The following is a 22,994-nucleotide window of genomic DNA, read 5'->3' as shown; positions in this document are numbered from 1 at the left end:
CTATAGCATAAGGGAACGACGAGGCACTAATTTTGATTAAGACATATTACATTTATGCAGCAGCATACAATACATTTTTGGACCCACCTTGGTGTGCTGTGCTCAGATCCTTCTTGTGGGCAAATTTTGTCATCCAAGTCTCGCATTCTCTGGCTTTATGGTGCTTTCAAAACAACTGGGAACTCTGAAAAAAACTAGGTTGAATCATGACGTCAGTGATCTTCATGTCGGAGCTCTAGAAAGAGGAGCTCTGTCAGAGTTTCCGACTTGGATGACTGTTCAATACGTATTTTCCCAGATGGAGCTTGTTTTCCAAGTTCCCAACTGTCTGGAACTCACTGAAGTCTTGAGATTCCCAGTTCTGTGTTTCCAGTTGTTTTGAATGTGGCAGAAATCATGCTGGATTGACAGCATGGCCAATGTATTCAACATTTTCTGACCTATGGTGTTGGATGTGAATGTTTAGCGTTTTAAGCTTGGAAAAGAGAGCCTTAAACCCAGACTTGGACTCCACTGAATAGCAGGCTAGTGATTGCTTTGCAACGCTTGCAGTTAGCCACTGACTCCTTCCAAACCACTCATTGTTGAATTTGCGATTTACAACTTGTGTAATGTTTATGTCCAATGAGCACCAATACGTTTTATCTATAATTGCTCTTCATATGACAAGGATTTGCCAGTAGATTGTCATCTTGATTCATGATGATGACTGCTTGTCTAGCTTGCTAGCTAAGATTTTGAAAGTATGATGTTGACATGATCAGCCCAATCAAAGCTAAAGTAGATATAACGTGATTTGTCATTGTATCTGTGGCCAATAACCTTGAGCCTTCTTGGATTGGCACTTCTAATGTAAATTTATGGCAGCACCCAAGGGGCTTGAATTTTCGAGCTCTCCTCGTAGATTTTGCGGTGAGGTAATGTCCCTATGAGTGACAGAACACTGAGCCAATCACGTCGCAACTAGAGAACATTACCAACCCCTACTCTTCTGATTTTCTGCTGGCTGCCCTACCACCACAGAAAGCACTGAGCTTGGCTGAATCACCTGCATTTTGCAGCTGCCTTACTCAAGAAATTAAAAAAGAGACCATGTTGTATGCGGCTTTATTAACTCAATTATTTTTAAAATTACATTTGCAAACTGATATGTGACGCGTATTAATGCCAAAATAACATGCAAAGCAGGGAACTAGAAACACAAGATATTTATTTTTGCTAAATAGGTGGGGCCCACATGACGGATCGCCACTGATTATTTTTTACCTTTATTTAACGAGACAAGTTAGTTTAGAACAAATTCTTATTTTCAATGACGGCCTACGAACAGTGGGTTAAGTACCTTGTTCAAGGGGTAGAACGGCAGATTTGTACCTTGTCAGCTCGGAGATTCGATCTTGCAACCTTCCGGTTACTAGTCCAACGCTCTAACCACTAGGCTACCTGCCTAGTTTAACCTTTCTTACAATCGCATTTTCGTCCACATTCCCTCTCTTCGACAAACGTAGACATTTTCGAAAAAAGGTCTGAGGAAGGACGCAGGAGTTGAACAAATCTAATTGAGAAAACACCACGGTCTCTGGCCCACACTCCAGCACAGTAGGAGGCAGTAATGCACCATTGACGTTGGATGCCAACCCCTGGTAAATCCCAGCTAAGACAACGTCTCTACTTTGGGGCGCATGGCGTTGCCACGTTCGTGGTTTTCCTGCATTTGGGCTACTTTGACAACGATGTTGCGGTTGAAAAAGTATTGGGTTTTGGGGCTATTTATAAATTGTACCGCGGCTGCCATGGCATTTCTCTTAAAAAATATACATGTCACTGACCGCTAGGGAAGGCCGGAGGGGGGTGGGGGTGTGTTGAGAGAACACAACAGTTCTTGGCTGAGTCACGTGAGCAAAAGGAGAGCTGCACGTGTTCACGTTGTGACAACTTCTTACCATTGGTAGGCCATTTAGATTGTCATTATGGAAACACCTATTTCTCTTTTTATGAACTCTTTTTCCATAAAACATAGCTGAGACACATCGAGAAGTAATGGAAACAAAACACTGGAAAACGACTTTGGGCGCATTATATAAATTCGGAGGTGGTTGAAAGTGCATTCTCTATGACTGCTTAAAGAAAACGGTATCAAGCAAAGTGCTTTATGCATGCTCAGTTCTTGGTTCTTGGGGGTTTCCCGAGTGAATTTGAAATGGAACTTATGGAACTCCCTTGCGTGGTTCATTTTATGAGGAAAAGTCATTTGTAAAAATATACATTTGCCTCTGTTAGCCATCAAGTAGACTATTAATGAATATGCCATTGTATGCAACCATTAGATACAATACATATGTTGAAATTAAGATATCACTGGAGTCATTATGAATCAAATTGGGCCACTTGTGTAGCCTACCTGGAGCTGGTGAACTTGTTGCCTTGTGTTATTATAAACAAATTAAATTGATGGTAACAGTAGTCAGATTAGGCTACGGGTAGACTACAACAAAAAAAAAAAAGTTAAATAACCACTGACTGTTGATGACAAGCATATTCAGGTCATATACATATTAATATTCAGTGATTTAAATTATGACCCCTGTTGCAGCAGGCTATTTGGGAAACAAGCATTTCTTATTGCAAAATTCATTAATAAATGTGTCTGTTAATTTGAACTAAGCAAGCTGCTAAATCGTTCACTTTATATCTTGCCTACATCTTGTCTAGGCTACTGTAAACTATCTGAATTTACATGTTGGCCTATCAGGGGCTATAGGCTACCTGTAGCTACCAGTCAATCTTGAAAACGGGCCATTTATAACGGTTTGTAGGCTTAACATCTGAGACATGGCAGCACAATTGCCAGAAAATAGACTAACATTAGCTTTTTATGTTCATCCAGGTGTTTCTTGCTCAGAGATTGAGATCCTCAGTCCAATTCTCATCACTCAAACTTTACATTTATAAACCTGGTTTGAGCCCTGAATGCTGATTGGCTGAAAGCCTTGGTATACATATTACTGTTCTAATTACAGTGGTAACCAGTTTATAATAGCAATAAGCCCCCCCGGGGATATGTGGTATATGGCCAATATACCATGACTAACGGCTGAATCCAGGCACTCCACATGCACCGTGAGTAAAAAACAGCCCTTAGCCGAGGTATATTGGCCATATACCATACCCCTTGTGCCTTATGCCATAATAAAGGAATTTTAATATGTGGCAAGATAAAATATAATTGCCCCCTTTATAAACTCAACAGATCATTTTCCATTTATGGATGTCGATTTAACTCGTTTGACTGCTATTAATTATAATTAAGCAATGTCATATAGCTTGCAATAAGTGTTATTTTGAAACCCGAATTTTGCTTCCAACGTCGTTATTATAATATTCCTTCTTAATTGTCTCGATAACGTTATGGGAAAAGTGTTTATTGTATAGATATGGCAACTCCCCTCTTGCTGTTTTGGGGCTAGTTGTATGCCTTTTATGTGGGTTTTGTGTGGTCAATGGGCTAGAAAAATTTCCTTGATCTGGCAACCCTGGGCGCATGCTATCCTCGATTTATCTCAGGGCACAACAGTGGCGCTAGCTATATCGTTTCAAGCTCTACTCCTCCGGTAAGAACGTCATAGACGTTTATTCCAATTTTACGGTTAATTAGTCAACGTTACAACACGTGCTTAGGTGTTAGCTCCCTCGAGTCGCTGTATTATGAAGTCAACATTTGTTTATCTAATTTTCTGGCTTGCGGTGGGAGGGTACTATATTACCAAATATTTTTACAACTAACCCTTATTGTTCTATCTGTGACATTCCCCTGCTCTCGCATTGTTTCGCTCGCTCTCTAAATGTCGGACGTTGAGGCAGTGCTACTTGCTGACGGAATGGAGTGGTGGTGGGGGTGTTATTTTAGCCCTTTTTTGAAAAGGTTCATTTACCCCCTCAGGTTTGTATTAGCGTTGTAAAAATACTTATACTGAGAATAAATATTCATTTTTTTGGTCTGTCAGCTATTTTATTGACAAAAACCACTGACTCAAACAGGTCAGGTGGTAGATATGTAGCTAACAGTATAGCCGAAGTGAGAACGCCAAGCAGATGCGTCACATTTATACATCCAGTAAAGTTCTGTCTCATTGTTCTATCTGTGGTATAGCACCCCCCCACTCCTCTCCAGAAAATGGGCGTGACTTCACATCGTTTTCAGATTTTAAGAAAATTGCGGAAAATATGCTGATGAAATCCGACGATACAAATTCAATGCTTAAACAAATTAATTATTTAAACTAATTATGACAAATGTTAAGAACATGTTGTGCAATGTAATGACTTTTCATATAGGTTACGTTACACGTTATGTTGGCTGACAATTTGTTAGCTACACTATCCTTACGAACTGATTAGCATTACATCAGTATGTACCGTTGTTTAGCTCGTTACCTAACGTTAGTTGACTACTAATACATCGAACTTGCCAGGCAGTATATTAACTATAATCTAACTGCCCAACGTTTATTGACTTGATTATTCACGTCATTCTTAGCTAAGTGGTGTAGTCGAGGTGCGTTCTCAAAGGACATGGTTAATTCTGGCTATCTACTCCGATTTCAGAGCACTCTCGTCTGAGTGTGCCAGAGCGCAGAATGACTGATGCATTTACGAGGGCGAGTAAAATGGTCAGATTGAGGTGTTCTCTCAATTTTGTCTGGAAATAGCTAGCAAGCTAGCCAACATTAGCTAGTTAGCTTGGGTGCTTTTATTTTATTTAACCTTTATTTAACCAGGTCGGCCAGTTGAGAACAAGTTCTAATTTACAACTGCTACCTGGCCAAGTTAAAGCAAAGCAGTGCGACAAAATGACAACACAGAGTTACACATGGAATAAACAAACATAGTAAATAACACAATAGAACATCTGTATAGAGTGCGTGCAAATGATGTAAGGAGGTAAGGCAATAAATAGGCCATAGTGGCAAAATAATTACAATTTAGCAATTGGAGTGATAATGTGCGGATGAGGATATGGAAGTAGAAATACTGGTGTGCAAAAGAGCAGAAAAAAAATAAAAATATGGGGATGAGGTAGGCAGTTGGTTAGGCTATTTACAGCTGCAGCGATCGCTAAACTGCTCTGACGGCTGATGCTTGAAGTTTAGTGAGGGAGATATGTCTCCAACTTCAATGATTTTTGCAATTCGTTCCAGTCATTGGCAGCAGAGAACTTGAAGGAAAGGCGGCCAAAGTAGGTGTTGGCTTTGGGGATGACCAGTGAAATATATCTGCTGGAGCGCGTGCTACGAGTGGGTGCTGCTGTAACAGTATAACTTTACGTCCGTCCCCTCGCCCATACCCGGGCGTGATCCAGGGACCCTCTGCACACATCGACAACAGTCACCCTCGAAGCATCGTTACCCATCGCTCCACAAAAGCCGCGGCCCTTGCAGAGCAAGGGGAACTACTACTTCAAGGTCTCAGAGCAAGTGACGTAACCGATTGAAACGCTATTTAGCGCGCACCGCTAACTAAGCTAGCCGTTTCACATCCGTTACACTGCTATGGTGACCTCCGTTACACTGCTATGGTGACCAGTGAGCTGAGATAAGGCGGGGCTTTACCTAGCAGAGACTTGTAGATAACCTGTAGCCAGTGGGTTTGGCGACGAGTATGAAGCGAGGGCCAGCCAACGAGAGCGTACAGGTCGCAATGGTGTGTAGTGTATGGGGCTTTGGTGACAAAACGGATGGCACAGTGATAGACTGCATCCAGTTTGTTGAGTAGAGTGTTGGAGGCTATTTTATAGATGACATCACCGAAGTCGAGGATCGGTAGGATGGTCAGTTTTACGAGGGTATGTTTGGAAGCATGAGTGAAGGATGCTCTGTTGCGATACAGGAAGCCAATTCTAGAATTATTTTTGGATTGGAGATGCTTAATGTGAGTCTGGAAGGAGAGTTTAAAGTCTAACCAGACACCCTGGTATTTGTAGTTGTCCACGTATTCTAAGTCAGAGCCGTCCAGAGTAGTGATGCTGGACGGGCGAGCAGGTGCGGGCAGTGATTGATTGAATAGCATGCATTTAGTTTTACTTGCATTTGGGCTCCACGGAAGGAGAGTTGTATGGCATTGAAGCTCGTCTGGAGGTTAGTTAACATTAACAGTGTCCAAAGAGGTGCCAGACGTAGACAGAATGGTGTCGTCTGTGTAGAGGTGGATCAGAGAATCACCAGCAGCAAGAGTAACATCATTGATGTATACAGAAAAGACAGTCGGCCTGAGAATTGAAGCCTGTGGCACACCCATAGAGACTGCCAGAGGTCCGGACAACAGGCCCTCCGATTTGACACACTAAACTCTATCAGAGAAGTAGTTGGTAAACCAGGCTAGGCAATCATTTGAGAAACCAAGGCTGTCGAGTCTGCCAATAAGAATGTTGTGATTGACAGGGTCAAAAGCCTTGGCCAGGTCGATGAATACGGCTGCACAGTAATGTCTCTTATCGATGGCAGTTATGATGTCGTTTAGGACCTTGAGCGTGGCTGAGGTGCACCCGTGGCCAGCTCTGAAACCAGATTGCATAGCAGAGAAGGTACGGTGGGATTCGAAATGGTTGGTAATCTGTTTGTTAACTTGGCTTTTGAAGACCTTAGAAAGACAGGGTAGGATAGATATAGGTATGTAGCAGTTTGGGTCTAGAGTGTCACCCCCTTTGAAGAGGGGGATGACCACAGCAGCTTTCCAATCTTTGGGAATCTCAGACGATACGAAAGAGAGGTTGAAAAGGCTAGTAATAGGGTTTGCAACAATTTTGGCAGATCATTTTAGAAAGAGAGAGTCCAGATTGTCTAGCCCGGCTGATTTGTATGGGTCCAGATTATGCAGCTCTTTCAGAACATCAGCTATCTGGATTTGGGTGAAGGAGAAATGGTGGGGGCTTTGGCGGGTTGCTGTGGAGGGTGCCGGGGTAGGGGTAGCCAGGTGGAAAGCATGGCCAGCCGTAGCGAAATGCTTATTGAAATTCTCAATTATAGTGGATTTATCAGTGGTAACAGTTTCCTAGCCTCAGTGCAATGGGCAGCTGGGAGGAGGTGCTCTTATTCTCCATGGACTTTACAGTGTCCTAGAACTTTTTTGAGTTAGTACTACAGGACGCAAATTTCTGTTTGATAAAGCTAGCCTTAGCTTTTCTAACTGCCTGTGTATATTTGTTCCTAACTTCCTAGAAAAGTTGCATATCACGGGGGCTATTCGATGCTAATGCAGAATGCCACAGGATGTTTTTGTGCTGGTCAAGAGCAGACAGGTCGGGAGTGAACCAAGGACTATATCTATTCCTAGTTCTAAAATTTTTGAGTGGGGCATGCTTATTTAAGGAAGGCACTTTTAAAGAATAGTCAGGCATCACCTCCTGACAGGATGAGGTCAATGTCATTCCAGGATACTCCGGCCAGGTCGATTTGAAAGGCCTGCTCGCAGAAGTGTTTTAGGGAGCGTTTGACAGTGATGGTCGTTTGGTCGCAGACTCATTACGGATGCAGGCAATGAGGCAGTGATCGCTGAGATCTTGATTGAAAACAGCAAGAGGTATATTTGGAGGGCGAGTTAGTTAGGATGACATCTATGAGGGTGCCTGTGTTTACTGATTTGGGGTTATACCTGCTAGGTTCATTAATAATTTTTGTGAGATTGAAGGAATCAAGCTTGGATTGTAGGATGGCCGGGGTGTTAAGCATGTCTCAGTTTAGGTTACCTAGTAGCACGAGCTCAGAAGATAGATGGGTGGCAATCAATTCACATATGGTATCGAGGGCACAGCTGGGGGCAGAGGGAGGTCTATAGCAAGAGGCAACAGTGAGAGACTTGTTTCTGGAAAGGTGAATTTTTAGAAGTAGAAGCTCAAATTGTTTGGGTACAGACTTGGATAGTAATACAGAACTCTGCAGGCTATCTTTGCAGTAGATTGCAACACTGCCCCCTTTGGCAGTTCTATCTTGGCAGAAAATGTTATAGTTAGCGAAGGAGATTTCAGGGTTTTTTGGTGGTTTTCCTAAGCCAGGATTCAGACACTGATAAGACATCTGGGTTGGCAGAGTTTGCTTAAGCAATGAGTAAAACAAACTTAGGGAGTAGGCTTCTAATGTTAACGTGCATGAAACCAAGGCATTTAACGTTACAGAAGTCATCAAATGAGAGCACCTGGGGAGTGGGAGTGGAGCTAGGCACTGCAGGACCTGGATTAACCTCCACACCACCAGAGGAGAAGTAGGATAAGGGTACGGCTGTTCGGAACAGAGAGTAAAAGGAGCAGGTTTCTGGGCACGATAGCATAAATTCAAGGAATAGTGTACAGACAAAGTTAAGGTAGGATGTGAGTACATTGGAGGTAAACCTAGGCATTGAGTAATGTTGAGAGAGATATAGTCTCTAGAGATGTTTAAACCAGGTGATGTCATCGCATATGTAGGAGGTGGAACAACATGGTTGGTTAAGGCATATTGAGCAGGGCTAGAGGCTCTACAGTGAAATAAGACAGTAAACACTAACAAGGACAGTAATGGACGAGGCATATTGACATTAGAGAGAGAGGCATTCGTAGCCAAGTGAACATATGGGTCCAGTGAGTGGTTGGGCTGACTGGGGGACACAGCGATTCAGACAGTTAGCAGGCCGATGCTAACAAGCTAACAGTTAGTTGGCCAGGGCTAAACAAGCTAGCAGTTAGTAGACCGGGGCAAGCTAGCAGTTAGTAGACCGGGTTAGCAAGCAAGCAGTTAGCAGAGGCTAGCAGTTAGCAGACCGGGCAGGCAAGCTAGCAGTTAGCAAACCGGGGCAGGCAAGCTAGCAGTTAGCCTTCGGGGGATGTCGCAATGGGGGTAAGTCTGTTTTTGCCTCTCCGTGCCCCGTATCGGCAGTAGAAGGGGTCCAGATATTGTAGCCCAGGAGTAAGTCGGAGGATTTTCCATCCAAGTTGTCAGACCCCGTGGCTTGTCATTAATTGTTGATAGACAACAATCATTTTTTTTCAATTATTTCACTCACTTTATGAAATTCAAAATTACAATGCTTGTCTTTCATTGTTTGGTCAGTTATACTTGGGATGTGTAGTAGAGGTCGATCGATTATGATTTTTCAATACCGATACCGATTATTGGAGGACAAAAAAAGCCGATAACGATTAATTGGCTGATTTAAAAAAAAAATATATATATATATATATATAGATTTTTATGTATTTGTAATAATGACAATTACAACAATACTGAATGAACACTTATTTTAACTTGTAAGTCGCTCTGGATAAGAGCGTCTGCTAAATGACTTAAATGTAAATGTAAATATAATACATCAACAAAATCAATTTAGCCTCAAATAAATAATGAAACATGTTTTAAATAATGCAAAAATAGAGTGTTTTAGAAGAAAGTAAAAGTGTAATATGTGCCATGAAAGAAAGCTAACGTTTAAGTTCCTTGCTCAGAACATGAGAACATATGAAAGCTGGTGGTTCTTTTTAACATGAGTCTTCAATATTCCCAGGTAAGAAGTTTTAGGTTGTAGTTATTATAGAAATTATAGGACTATTTCTCTCTATACCATTTGTATTACATGTACCTTTGACTATTGGATGTTCTTATAGGCACTTTAGTATTACCAGTGTAACAGTATAGCTTCCGTTCCTCCCTAGGTTCGAACCAGGAACACAACGACAACAGCCACACTCGAAGCAGCTTTACCCATGCAGAGCAAGGGGAACAACCACTCCAAGTCTCAAAGCGAGTGACGTTTGAAACGCTATTAGCACGCACCCTGCTAACTGCTAGCCATTTCACACCGGTTACACAAGCCTAATCTTGATAGTTGATAGGCTTGAAGTCATAAACAGCGCAATGCTTGACGCACAACGAAGAGCTGCTGGCAAAACGCACGAAGGTGCTGTTTGAATGCTTATGAGCCTGCTGGTGCCTACCACCGCTAAGTCAGACTGCTCTATCAAATCATAGACTTAATTATAACATAATAACACACAGAAATACGAGCCATATATGGTCGAATCCGGAAACTATCATCTCGAAAACAAGACGTTTATTCTTTCAGTGAAATACGGAAATGTTCCGAACTTTATCTAAGGGGTGGCACCCATTAGTCTAATATTCCTGTTACATTGCACAACCTTCAATGTTATGTCATGATTACGTAAAATTCTGGCAAATTAGGCGGCCCAAGCTGTTGCATATACCCTGAAGGGACACAATTTCATCTGGTTAATATTGCCTGCTAACCTGGATTTCTTTTAGCTAAATATGCAGGTTTAAAAATATACACTTCTGTGTATTGATTTTAAGAAAGGCATTGATGTTCATGGTTAGGTACACATTGGAGCAACGATACGCACCCCATCGATTATATGCAACGCAGGACACGCTAGATAAACTACTTATATCATCAACCATGTGTAGTTAACTAGTGATTATGATTGATTGTTTTTTATAAGATAAGTTTAATGCTAGCTAGCAACTTACCTTGGCTTACTGATTCACGTATTAGGCAGGATCCTCAGGCAGGTGGTGAGAGCGTTGGACTAGGTAACTGTATGGTTGCAAGATTGAATCCCCCGAGCTGACAAGGTGAAAATCTGTCGTTCTGCCCCTGAACGGGGCAGTTAACCCACCGTTCCTAGGCCGTAATTGAAATTAAGAATGTGTTCTTAACTGACTTGCCTAGTTAAATAAAGATTAAATAAAGGTGTAAAAAAAAAAAAACGTCGGTGTCCAAAAATACCGATTTCCGATTGTTATGAAAACTTGAAATCAGCCCTAATTAATCAGCCATTCCGATTAATCGATCGACCTCTAATGTGTAGTGTCAGCGTTTGTTGCTGGAATGTCATGCCTAAGTTTGCTAATCTTGCCAGTGAAAAAATCATTGTAATTGGCAAAATCATTGTAATTGGCAATATTAGTGTGTTTTTTTGATGAATGAGCTATCTGATTCAATGAATGATGTAACCAAGTTTGCCTTTTTTCCCACAATTTCATTTAAGGTGCTCCAAAGCTTTCATAGTGCAGTTTCTTCTTTTTATTCAGTTTATTCGCATGATTTCTCAATTTGCAGTGTGTTTGCCAATCGGTTGTGCAACCAGACTTATTAGCCATTCCTTTTGCCTCATTCCTCTCAACCATACAATTTTTCAATTTCTCATCAATCCACAGGGATTTAACAGTTTTTACAGTTATTTTCCTAATGGGTGCATACTTATTATTAACTGGAATAAGCAATTTCATAAATGTTTCGAGTGCAGCATCTGGTTGCTCCTCATTACACCACAGACCAACAAATATTATTTACATCAACAACATAGGAATCACTACAAAACGTATTGTATGACCTCTTATATACTATATTAGGCCCAGCCTTTGGATATGGCTACTATATTGTGATCACTACATCTGATGGATTTGGATACTGCTTTAAAGCATATTTCTGCAGTATTTGTAAAGATGTGATCAATACATGTTGATGATTTTATTCCTGTGCTGTTTGCAACTACCCTGGTAGGTTGACTGAACCTGAACCAGGTTGCAGGCACTAGTTACAGTTTGAAACTTTCTCTTGAGTGGGCAGCCTGATGAAAGCCAGTCAATATTTAAATCACCCAAAATATATACCTCTCTGTTGACCATCACATACAGTGCATTCGGAAAGTATTCAGACCCCTTGACTTTTCCACATTATGTTACGTTACAGCCTTATTCTACAATGGATTTAATACATGTTTTGCCTCATCAATCTACACACAATACCCGATAATGACAAAGCGTAATCAGGTCTTTACAAATTTGTGAAAATATCTTAGAAAACAAAATAGAAATACCTTATTTACATTCAGAACCAGTCAAAAGTTTGGACACGCCTAGTCATTCCAGGGTTTTTCTTTATTTGGACTATTTTCTACATTATAGAATAACAGTGATGACATCAACACTATGAAATAACACATATGGAATCATGTAATAACCAAAAAAGTGTTAAACAAATCAAAATATATTTTATATTTGAGATTGTTCAATACTTTGCCTTGATGACAGATTTGCACACTCTTGGCATTCTCTCAACCAGCTTCATGAGGTAGTCACCTGGCATTTTAAGGTGTGCCTTATTAGAAGTTAATTTATGGAATTTCTTTCCTTCTTAATGCATTTGAGACAATCAGTTGTGTTGTGACAAGGTAGGGGTGGTATACAGAAGATGGCCCTATTTGGTAAAATACCAAGTCCATATGGCATGAACAGCTCAAAGAAGCAAATAGAAACGACATGAAGGTCAGTCAATCCAGAAAATTTCAAGAACTTTGAAAGTGTCTTAGAATGAAGTCTGAAAAACCATCAAAAGTTTTGGTTCCATCCGCCGTGTCTTTGTGAGACACAGAGTAGGTGAACGGATGATCTCTGCATGTGTGGTTCCCACTGTGAAGTATGGAGGAGGAGCTGTGATGGTGCTTTGCTGTTTTGATGTCTTCACTATTATTCTACAATGTAGAAAATAGTAAAAATAAAGAAAAACCCTTGAATAAGTAGGTGTGTCCAAACGTTTGACAACTTGTTTGTTTACCTGTGGTAAATTCAATTAATTGGAAAAGATTTGCAAAGGCACACACCTGTCTATAAAAGGTCCAACAGTTGACTATGCATGTCAGAGCAGAAACCAAGCCATGAGGTCGAAGAAATTGTCCGTAGAGCGTCGAGACAGGATTGTGTCAAGGCACAGATCTGAGGAAGGGTACCAAAACATTTCTGCAGCATCGAAGTACCGCAAGAACACAGTGGCCTCCATCATTCTTAAATGGAAGACGTTTGGAACCACCAAGACTTCCTAGAGCAATCAGGGGAGACGGGCCTTGGTCAGGGAGGTGACCAAGAACCCGATGGTCACTCCCGAGTTCCTCTTCCAGAAGGACACCCATCTCTGCAGCACTCCACCAATTAGGCCTTTATGGTAGAGGGGCCAGATGGAAGCCACTCCTCAGTAAAAAGCACATGACAGCCCACTTGGAGGCACCTAAAGGACTCTCAGACCTTGAGAAACAAGGTTTTCTGATCTGATGAAACTAAGATTGAACTCTGGCTTGAATAGGAAACCTGGCACCATCCCTATATTGAAGCATGGTGGTGGCAGCATCATGCTGTGGGGATGTTTTTCAGCGGCAGGGACTGGGTGACTAGACAGGATCGAGGGGAATTGGAACGGAGCAAAGTACAGAGAGATCTTTGATGAAAACCTGCTCCAGAGCGCACAGGACCTCACTGGGGCGAAGGTTCACCCTCCAACAGGATAACGACCCTAAGCACACAGCCAAGACAACACAGAAGTGGCTTTGGGTCAAGTTTCTGAATGTCCTTGAGTGGCCAGCCAGAGCCTGGACTTTAACCCGATCTAACATCTCTAGAGAGACCTGAAAATAGCTGTGCAGCGACGCTCCCCATCCAACCTGACAGAGTTTGAGAGGATCTGCAGAGAAGAATGGGGAAAACTCCCAAAATACAGGTGTGTCAAGCTTGTAACGTCATACCCAAGGGTCTGAATAATTATGTAAATGTAATTTTGAAGTTTTTATTTTTAATATATTTGCAAAAACCTGTTTTTGTTTTGTCATTATGGGGTATTGTGTATAGATTGATGAGTGGAGAAAACAATTTAATCAGTTTTAGAGTAAGGCTGTAACGTAACAGTATGTGGAAAAAGTCAAGGTTTCTGAATACTTTCCGATGCACTGTATATGTGATCGTATACAAATGTAAGCAAGGTGTAAAATGATTATGTTTTAGTCAAATATTATATCTGTTTGGGCTTATTGCAGTCAATTTGCAGTCTACAAATTATTTGTAATTATGATCTGGCACCCTGACCATCCGCCAGAAATTACATTATGGTTAAATTTTCTGGCAACAGCTCTGATGGACATTCCTGCAGTCTACATGCCAATCGCACACTCCCTCAAAACTTGAGACATTTGTGGCATTGTGTTGTGTGATGATAAAACTGCACATTTTAAAGTGGCCTTTTATTGTCCTCCAACACAAGATGCACCTGTGTAATGATCATGCTGTTTAATCAGCTTCTTGATCTGCTACACCTGTCTGGTGGATGGATTAGTTTGTCATAGGAGAAATGCTCACTAACAGGGATGTAAACAAATTTGTGTACAGAATTTGAGAGATATAAGATTTTTGTGCATATGGAAAATTTCAGGGATTTTTTTATTTCAGCTAATGAAACATGGGACATACACTTTACATGTTTACATGTTGTGTACATATTTTGTTCAGTACATGACTAGGATTGTGCCTTTTGGCTTCTGGACAATGAAAGAATGTTGATATGAAAACCAATAGAACAGGAGAGAAATGCATGATTTCAATGGCATATGAGGAAGTTTTTATGAAATCATTGCCTCCATGTTTCTATGGTCAGATTTTGCCTAGGCTACATTGAAACAATGTAAGACATTTCTCATAAGTAAAACATTCAGGTTTCATCAGTTAAGTATATGTCTCCAGCTCACATTGCAAAGTGGTTGGTGACATGCTGGTAGCCTACCGTTGCCTATGCATGGCAAATGGGAATAATAAAATAGTAGCTCTTTTTAATCGTGGCCATCAAAACTGTTTTTAAAATGCGTATCGTATTGTTGCGCTATTATAAAAGTACATATTTCACTCCAGCAACAATGAGCTGGTGAGCTGCAGCTCAAGCGCTGTCTGACAAGTGGTATTCCGCAAAAAATAGATACACGCCCCAATTTAATTGCACAATATTTAGAAAATTGACCAATAAGCATGACTGCCAAATGTATTTACGATTGTCATATTTGTCCATCAATTAATAAAAAGCATTATTTTGCAAAGGGATTTTTTTTCTTTTCGGTCGGAAACCCTGAGCAGAGCTAATTTATGATTACTTTGTAATCAACCTGCTCGCCTAAACAGTGGTTGGCTATATTCCTATTTCTTCATATACGCACAGCTTGTACCTGAGATACTTCCATTCAACATTTTTACCATGTACTAGGCTTATGATGGGTTTCTCCTGACCTATGCTGTGTTTTGTGTAGGTGCAGATGGTAGCAGCCTAAACGATGGATGGGGAACACCAGGAAGAGAATCCTTTACACGAGAAAGGAAATCCTCTACACAATGAGGAGAAGACTTCAAGTGATGTGGAGAAGACTTTATATGACATGGAGAGAGCTTTATGTGACATAAAAAATAGTGCTGAAGAGAACAGTGCAAGTGATGATAACAGTTCAGGTGATGAGGTAGAAGAACAAAGACTGGATTCAAACCTCCCAAGTGGTTCAGATCCTCTTCCATCTAATGCAGAAAGCCCCTGCGATAATAGTGAATCTGAGCCGTCCCCCCAAAAAGCAGCACAAGCTAAAAAAACTTGCCTCAAGAAGTTTGCGCCACGGAAAGGCACAAGGTCAAGCCTACGTACCAGCACAAAATTGACAATCAGTGCATGTGATACGACAGATGATGGTAAAAGAAAATTTGACAAAAAGCACTTCTGCCTGTATTGCAATGAACCACACCACAACATTGCAAGACATTTAGAAAGGATGCACACAGAAGAAGCAGCTGTTGGTCATGCTATCAGCTTCCCAAAACTCTCCAAAATCAGGTCTCTGTTGCTTGACCAACTCCGTAACAAAGGCAACTATCAACACAACTTTGAAGTTCTTCAAAGGGGAGATGGGGAAATTGTGAGAAAGTGTAGACCATCTAATGATGGCGTTTCTGTGCGTGACTGCCTGCCCTGCCAACACTGCTTAGCTTTTTTCTCCAAAATTGATTTATGGAAGCATGAGAGCTCATGTAATGCCAGAAAAGGACCAGATGAAACGAGGGGAGGAAAAAGAGTGAAGATCCAGGCTGCGTCCTCTCAACTTGTTCCATTGCCTGTCTATTCTACTGGAGGATATGAAGAAATAATACACAATATGAATCAAGATGACATCTCATGCCACATCAAAAATGATCCCCTCATATGTAAATATGGCAATGCACTATCTGCAAAGCATGGTCATGCCAAGTCACAGTTTACTTACATTGGTTCAAAAATGAGGGAATTGGCTAGATTTGTACTTGCTGTAAATGAGATGGACTGTGGTGTTCAATATCTGCATGAAGTATGTGTACCATCCAAATTCAAATTGGCCGTTCATGCTGCCAGGAAAATGAGTGGTCATGACCCTGCCTCCGACAGGTACAAGACCCCGTCTCTTGCTTTAAAGATGGGCTATTCCTTGAAAAGAGCTACCGAAATAGCTTTTGGGGAGAGTCGTATGACAGAGGACCGTGAGGCAGAGGAACAAGCCAAAAGGTTCATTAAACTTCTTGAAAATGATTGGAATAACTGTTTTTCCGGTCTATCCCTCAGCGCTGTCCCCCAGTGTGATGAAGTTGATGTGTCTTCACTAACTGAGGATTTGATCAAACTTCAGAAGTTTCTCAAGGTTGCAGAGGACACAGCGAAGAAAGAATTGCTGGAGAACCCCACCAACACTGTCTGGAAAAAGCTAAATGAAACTCTTCTTGCAGAAATAGCTCTCTTCAACAGAAAAAGGACAGGGGAAGTTGCGAAAATGCTGTTGGAAACGTACACAAACAGGAAGAAAGCTCCAGCTAGTGCAGACATTTTCAATAACCTCTCAAGGCTGGAGCAGGAGCTTGGAGACAACAAATTAACCAGGTTGGAAATAGAAGGCAAAAATGGTAGGAAAATGCCAGTCCTACTAACGGAGAGGATGATCTCATCTCTTGAGATCCTTATTGCAAACAGAGACAAAGTTGGTGTGTCAAAGGACAACCCTTATGTCTTTGCACGTAGCCTTGATGCAGCAAGCTACATCAGAGGGTTTGACTGTCTGAGGAAGTGTGCACATGAGTGTGATGCAAAGAATCCTGAAAGTCTGATCCATGTGACAGTGAGGAAAGAGGTTGCTATCCATTGCCAACTACTAAACTTGAATGAAAGTGAATTGGATCAGGTGGCAAAGTTATTGGGACATGACACCCAGGTCCATAAAGAGTACTACAGGCTCTCTGAAAATGCAGCACATCTAGCCGAAATCAGCAAACTGCTGCTTGCAATGGATCAGGTTCCAGTGGTAATTCCAGGGCCATCTGAGGAAAGCGTTGTTTATCCTACATATGGTGAGTATTAGTTGCTTTACAGGGTATTTGGAGAAAGATGTCCATTGTGTTTTAAGGGGTTAAATGATAAATTCAGTGGAAAATTCTGTTTTTGTGCCATTTACATGTTCACGAGACCTACATTTTTGAGAAGCTGGCAACTTATTACTCTAGTGTTTGCTCTGTTCCTCTTCACAATATATGATAATGGCACATGTTCATGATTACTTTTCTTCTGTTTCTATTCATTTCATAGGGACATCTTCTGCAGGGACATACCTAGCTGGGACAGATACTGGAAGGACATATCCTACCGAGACATGTCCTACTGGGTCATCATATCCTACAGAGACATATTCAGCGAAGTCATATACTGTGGAGACACAGCCTTCAAGGTCATATCATGCTGGGACATATCCTGAGAAGTCATATCCTTCAGGATCACATTCTGCGAGGTCATATTCTGCAGGGACAGATTCTGCGAGAGCATATCCTACCGTGACACATCCTGCAGGGACCGATCCAGCAGGTTCATATGTTGCAGGGACATATACTGCAGGGACTCATCATGCAAGATCATATCCTGCAAGTCCTTATGGCCTTTCATCTCCTGCAACATCATATGCTTCGGGAACTAATCCTGCAAGGTCATATCCTGCAGGAACATATCCTGCACAAACACTTCCAGCACGTACAGTTATTACGCCAACACTTCATGCACAGACACTTCCAACGCAGAAACTTCCTGTCAGGACAGTTCCTGCGAGGACAAGTCCTGTAAGGCCGTGGAGTGATGCGGCTAAGGCTGCGGTAAAGCGTCAGTTGGGACACTTTATCTCAATGATGAAGGTTCCAGGTAAACGGGACTGTGAAGTATGCCTCCACAATGAACCAGCTGTACGAGACAGGACTTGGAGAGACATCAAAAACTATGTGCACAACACAGTAAAATCTATTAAAAGGAAGAAGGGCCTTACAGGAGTGGACCCCAGAAAATGGACAAAGAAAGAATCTGCAAAGATTGCCAAGGAAGAGGTTGGTGGAACAAGGACTGTACCTGCACAGGGTGAAGACGAGAGACTAGAGGCAGGTCCTGTTGTTGTGACAACACAAAGGAAGCAGAAGATATGGAGTGATGAGGCTCAGGCTGCGGTCAGGCGGCAGCTCGGAGACTTCACTAAACTGATGAAGATTCCAGGTAAAACGGAATGTGATGCATGCATTGCAGCTGAACCAGTTCTACAAGGCAGGACATGGAAAGATGTAAAAAACTATGTGCATAACACATTAATGACAATGTGCAGGAGGCATATTTCAGGCAAGCAAAACATGGACCATGAAAAACAAAGTCCAGGGACACAGAAACCAGGGATGCAACAGAAACCAAAGGTGCCGTTGGGACTTCCAGAAGATCTTCCTGTTTATCTGTACTTGTGATTTCTTTGAACTAGTTTCAACACTTTCGATTTAATCTGACCATCTTTGCTCTCTCTGATCTGACATTGTAAAGCAATAATTATGTAGCATTTTTATAATGTCACAACCTACTTTTTTCTACCTACGTATCCGTTAGGCCTGGGAATTGCTAGGGACCTAACAATACGATTTTATCACAATACTTTGGTGCCAATACTATATATATATATATATATAGTATGCATGTGTATATATATTGCAATTCTATAAGGACTGCGATTCGATACTTTGATTTTATTGCGATTTGATGTTTCAAACATATTGCTCACCATGTCTGCTGCAGAGGGACAGGAGAGAGACATGAGAAAACGAGTTTTGTTCAGTCATGGAAGTAAGTGCTGAAAACATGTTGGCTCCCCATCTAAAAAGAAGTTGGAGAACAAGGTAGAGAATAAAAAATACTGGACCTTTTGGCGCAGGTACAGCCAACTAGCGCTAGCTTACTTTAACTACCTAGCAAAATAAATTGAGAATCTATACTTGGAGTCATAGGAATGATAAAATATAATTGAAAATAATATTGCGTTACTCTAATGTATTGAGAGAAACAAATCCACTAGTGGGCCTATCTGTAGCATCTAGGCTACATAGTGAAATATTATGCATGAGCACTAAATATATGTTCAACATTAATAGATTACATGTACAAATTACAGTGAATAGTTTTTAAAACTTTGTAGATGAAAGTTGTGCAAACCTAGACCGTTAAACTGATAACTTTACCTTTTAGATCACACTAATGGTATACTTCACCAAATGGATCTGGATCCAGATGTACAAAATGTTTTGTGTATTCTTGCCTGTACCATTGTATGTGTAGCTAATGTGTAGGTTAGGTTTTGAGTTTAACAACTGACCAGCAAACTTGTGAATTTAGCAGGTTATCCCATTTGAAATTTGTGTGACTTTTAATGGATTTTAAATACATGGCATCACAGGAAGTTGGTGGCACCTTAATTGGGGAGGTCGGGCTCGTCGTAATGGCTGAAGTGGAATCAGTGAAATGGTATCAAATACATCAAACATATGGTTTCCATGTGTTGGCCATACCATTCACTCCGTTCCGACTATTATTATGAGCCGTCTTCCCCTCAGCAGCCTCCACTGCATGGCCTACATGCATACACTATCTACATCCATGCATTTTGAAGCATGGTTGAATTTATTATCATGGTTATTTTACTTATGTTATTAACGATAGCTAGTATTCCTAGCTACTGGTGTATCAGTAGTTGTTTTATATATTTAAAAAAAAACTGTTTTTATACTTCCTTTCAATCATGCTAGTTTTTGTGGATATTTGCATCTATAGCTGACATTCATTTTCATTACTAAGCCAGATTCCCACAGCTCCATGACCCAGTGAGCCATCTCAGTCCTGGTGAGTTGCTTTAGTCAAAAGGTGCTGTAGATTAGGCTTGCCAAGTGGGCAGAGTGCGCGATTTAGGTACATTGGAAGGTTCTGAAAGGGAAAAATCTGTCCACCTATTGCACCGGGCAAAGTCAGTGACACTTTCAGATCATAGCAAAGGGCCCACTTATGGCTGCATTTCCGATTTTCCACCCTTCTCCCAAAGTGACTGGGAGTATTTTATTTTACATTTTTTTTAAAGAAGATATATTTCACCTTTATTTAACCAGGTAGGCCAGTTGAGAACAATTTCTCATTTACAACTGCGACCTGGCCAAGATAAAGCAAGGCAGTGCGACAAAAACAACAACAGAGTTACACATGGGATAAACAAATGTACAGTCAATAACACAATAGAAAAACTATATACAGTGTGTGCAAATGTAGTAAGATTAGGGAGGTAAGGCAATAAATAGGCCATAGTGGCGAAATCATTTCAATTTAGCATTAACACTGGAGTGATGGATGTGCAGATGATGATGTGCAAGTAGAGATACTGGGGTGCAAAAGAGCAAACAAATAACAATATGGGGATGAGGTAGTTGGGTGGGCTATTTACAGATGGGCTGTGTACAGGTGCAGTGATCAGTAAGCTGCTCTGACAGCTGATGCTTATAGTTAGTGAGGGAGATATAAGTCTCCAGCTTCAGTGACTTTTGCAGTTCATTCCAGTCATTGGCAGTATTCAAGTAAACTCTGAAAGAAGTGTGGAGAATCCCAAAGCAGCGTGAGTTATGGCTGATGGGTTTGGCTTCAAACCAATGTCTACTTCTCACTTACACTAAGTGTAATAAACATTAGGAACACCTTCCTAATATTGAGTTGCACCCCCTTTTGCCCTCAGAAAAGCCTCAATTCGTCGGGGCATGGACTCTACAAGGTGTCAATTGTTTCACAGGGATGCTAGCCCATGTTGACTCCAATGCTTCCCACAGTTGTGTCAAGTTGGCTGGATGTCCTTTGGGTGGTGGACAATTTGTGAAAAACCCAGCAGCCTTGCAGTTCTTGAAACACTTAAAACGGTGCGCCTGGCACCTAATACCATACTCTGTTCAAAGGCACAAATCCTTTGTCTTGCCCATTCACCCTCTGAATGGCACACATGCATAATCCATGTCTCCAATTGTCTCCAGGCTTAAAAATAATTTTAACTGGTCTCCTCCCCTTCCTCTACACTCATTGAAATGGATTTAACAAGTGACTTTGCATTTATTGATTAACAATAATTAATTAATACCACCATATAGCTATCTATGTACAGTAGCCTAGATTTGTTTGCATACATTTATTATGACAACCGATCTGGTGTTAGAACTTGTACAAATGCTACAAAAACGGTAGCACATCGTTTGCTGGTAGTAATAGTAAAGAAATGAGCACGTGAGAGCTGTCTCACAACGGCAGTTGGTTAGCTTGCTAGCTACTTCCAGACACAAATGAGAGAACTCACTCTGACCATTTAACTCGTCCTAGCAGAGCTAGTTATCTAGAGCGTTAGTGACTGTAACTGTGTTGCTAGCAACAATTTAATTCCGTTTTTTGCCCACCTTTACTGACAACTGTCATATTCGACGGGTGTTGCGTGTTCGTAAGTTAATCAGTTATTCAACAGTTGTAACAATTAAAAAATCGTGGGTTATTTGTGCGCTCTGGCACACTCAAGGGAGAGTGCTCTGAAATCGTAAATTATCAAAAATGAATTTACGAACACACCCTCAATCAATGCATACTATATTGTGGAGGCTATCGCCCTGCAATCATTTATGGTCACTAGTAACTTTTACTATAATGTTGGTTGACTTCCCATCCAATTTCAGGACGCTTTTGGTTCTCCAATCCACGTCTTTGACCAAAAGTTACTATTGTAAATGTGATTTTGCCAATTGGAATTGGTTCCTTTGTTCTACGTGTGGAATTAGTTTCAGAGAATCACACAAAACCTATTCCTATTGTACCTGTCTTTCCTGCTAAATATGTAGATCATAAGGCTCTATCTAGCGTTCCATGTAATTGTTTTATTGCTTGTCTAATATTAACGTTTACACTTTTTATAGTTATATTTATTCACTACTGTCTTAACCATATTGATTTCACAACAGCTGTTTAAGTTCAACATTAAGGCTAACTTGTATAGGGTCTGTTGTTACACACCCCACTATTTACTGTCTAAAGACATGGACATCATTAATAGTGTTTTTTCTTCAATATGTATTTCTTATTAAGCTGCCTTTTGTTGCCCCCTGGTGCTCATTGTGTACTGTATTTGTAAGATACTATATTTGCTTGGTTAATAAATTGTTACTTGATCTAAACTTTCAAATGTTATTTCAGTTCTGAGAATATTCATACAGCTTACTTGATGTTCCAACAGGGATTTAGAATTGTACCAATAACAATTATGGAAAACAACAGTTTTGAGATTTAAAGGGATACTTCAGGATTTTGGCAATTAGTCCCTTTATCTACTTCCCCAGAGTCAGATGAACTCGTGGATACGATTTTTATGTATCTGTGTCCAGTATGAAGGAAGTTAAGAGGTAGTTTTGTGAGCCAATGCTAACTAGCATTAGCACTTTGACTGGAAGTATATGGGTATCTAGTAGGATGCTAGCAGATACCCATATACTTCCACAACACCCTAGGTATGTTGAAAATAAGTTAAACCTTAAAAAAAGTGATCTGTCCCTTTAATACTTTAAACAATTATACAGATGCAGTACATTTGGATTGCTGCACTTGTTTGGGGGAACGCTTTTCATCATAATCTCGGTCTCCCTCTCCTTCCAGGCTCTGGTATCTTGTTCTTACTTTTCCTTGATAATTTCCTGAGGTGAGATCACAGCCAGGCTGTGCAGGCACTACAGTGTTCATGCCATGTTGCTGAACGACATGTTCCAGCTGCCCATCTTCCTGGTGAGTCTCAC

The 22,994-nt window shown here is 41.0% G+C and overlaps 1 protein-coding gene across 1 annotated transcript; it reads left to right on the top strand.

Annotated features, from left to right (window-relative positions):
* Positions 1-3,531: 3,531 nt before the first annotated feature.
* On the top strand, positions 3,532-22,390 carry LOC118371561 (uncharacterized). The gene is made up of 3 exons (XM_035757057.2): positions 3,532-3,611; positions 15,101-17,204; positions 17,440-22,390. The coding sequence occupies exons 2-3, from the start codon at positions 15,125-15,127 to the stop codon at positions 18,618-18,620; spliced, it is 3,261 nt and encodes a 1,086-aa protein (XP_035612950.2). The 5' UTR covers positions 3,532-3,611; positions 15,101-15,124; the 3' UTR covers positions 18,621-22,390.
* Positions 22,391-22,994: the final 604 nt, after the last annotated feature.

The sequence above is a fragment of the Oncorhynchus keta genome, chromosome 34 (genome assembly GCF_023373465.1).
Source record: "Oncorhynchus keta strain PuntledgeMale-10-30-2019 chromosome 34, Oket_V2, whole genome shotgun sequence".
Taxonomy (NCBI): domain Eukaryota; kingdom Metazoa; phylum Chordata; class Actinopteri; order Salmoniformes; family Salmonidae; genus Oncorhynchus; species Oncorhynchus keta.
The sequence above is the reverse complement of the archived record's forward strand: the minus strand, read 5'-3'. Positions and strand labels throughout refer to the sequence as shown.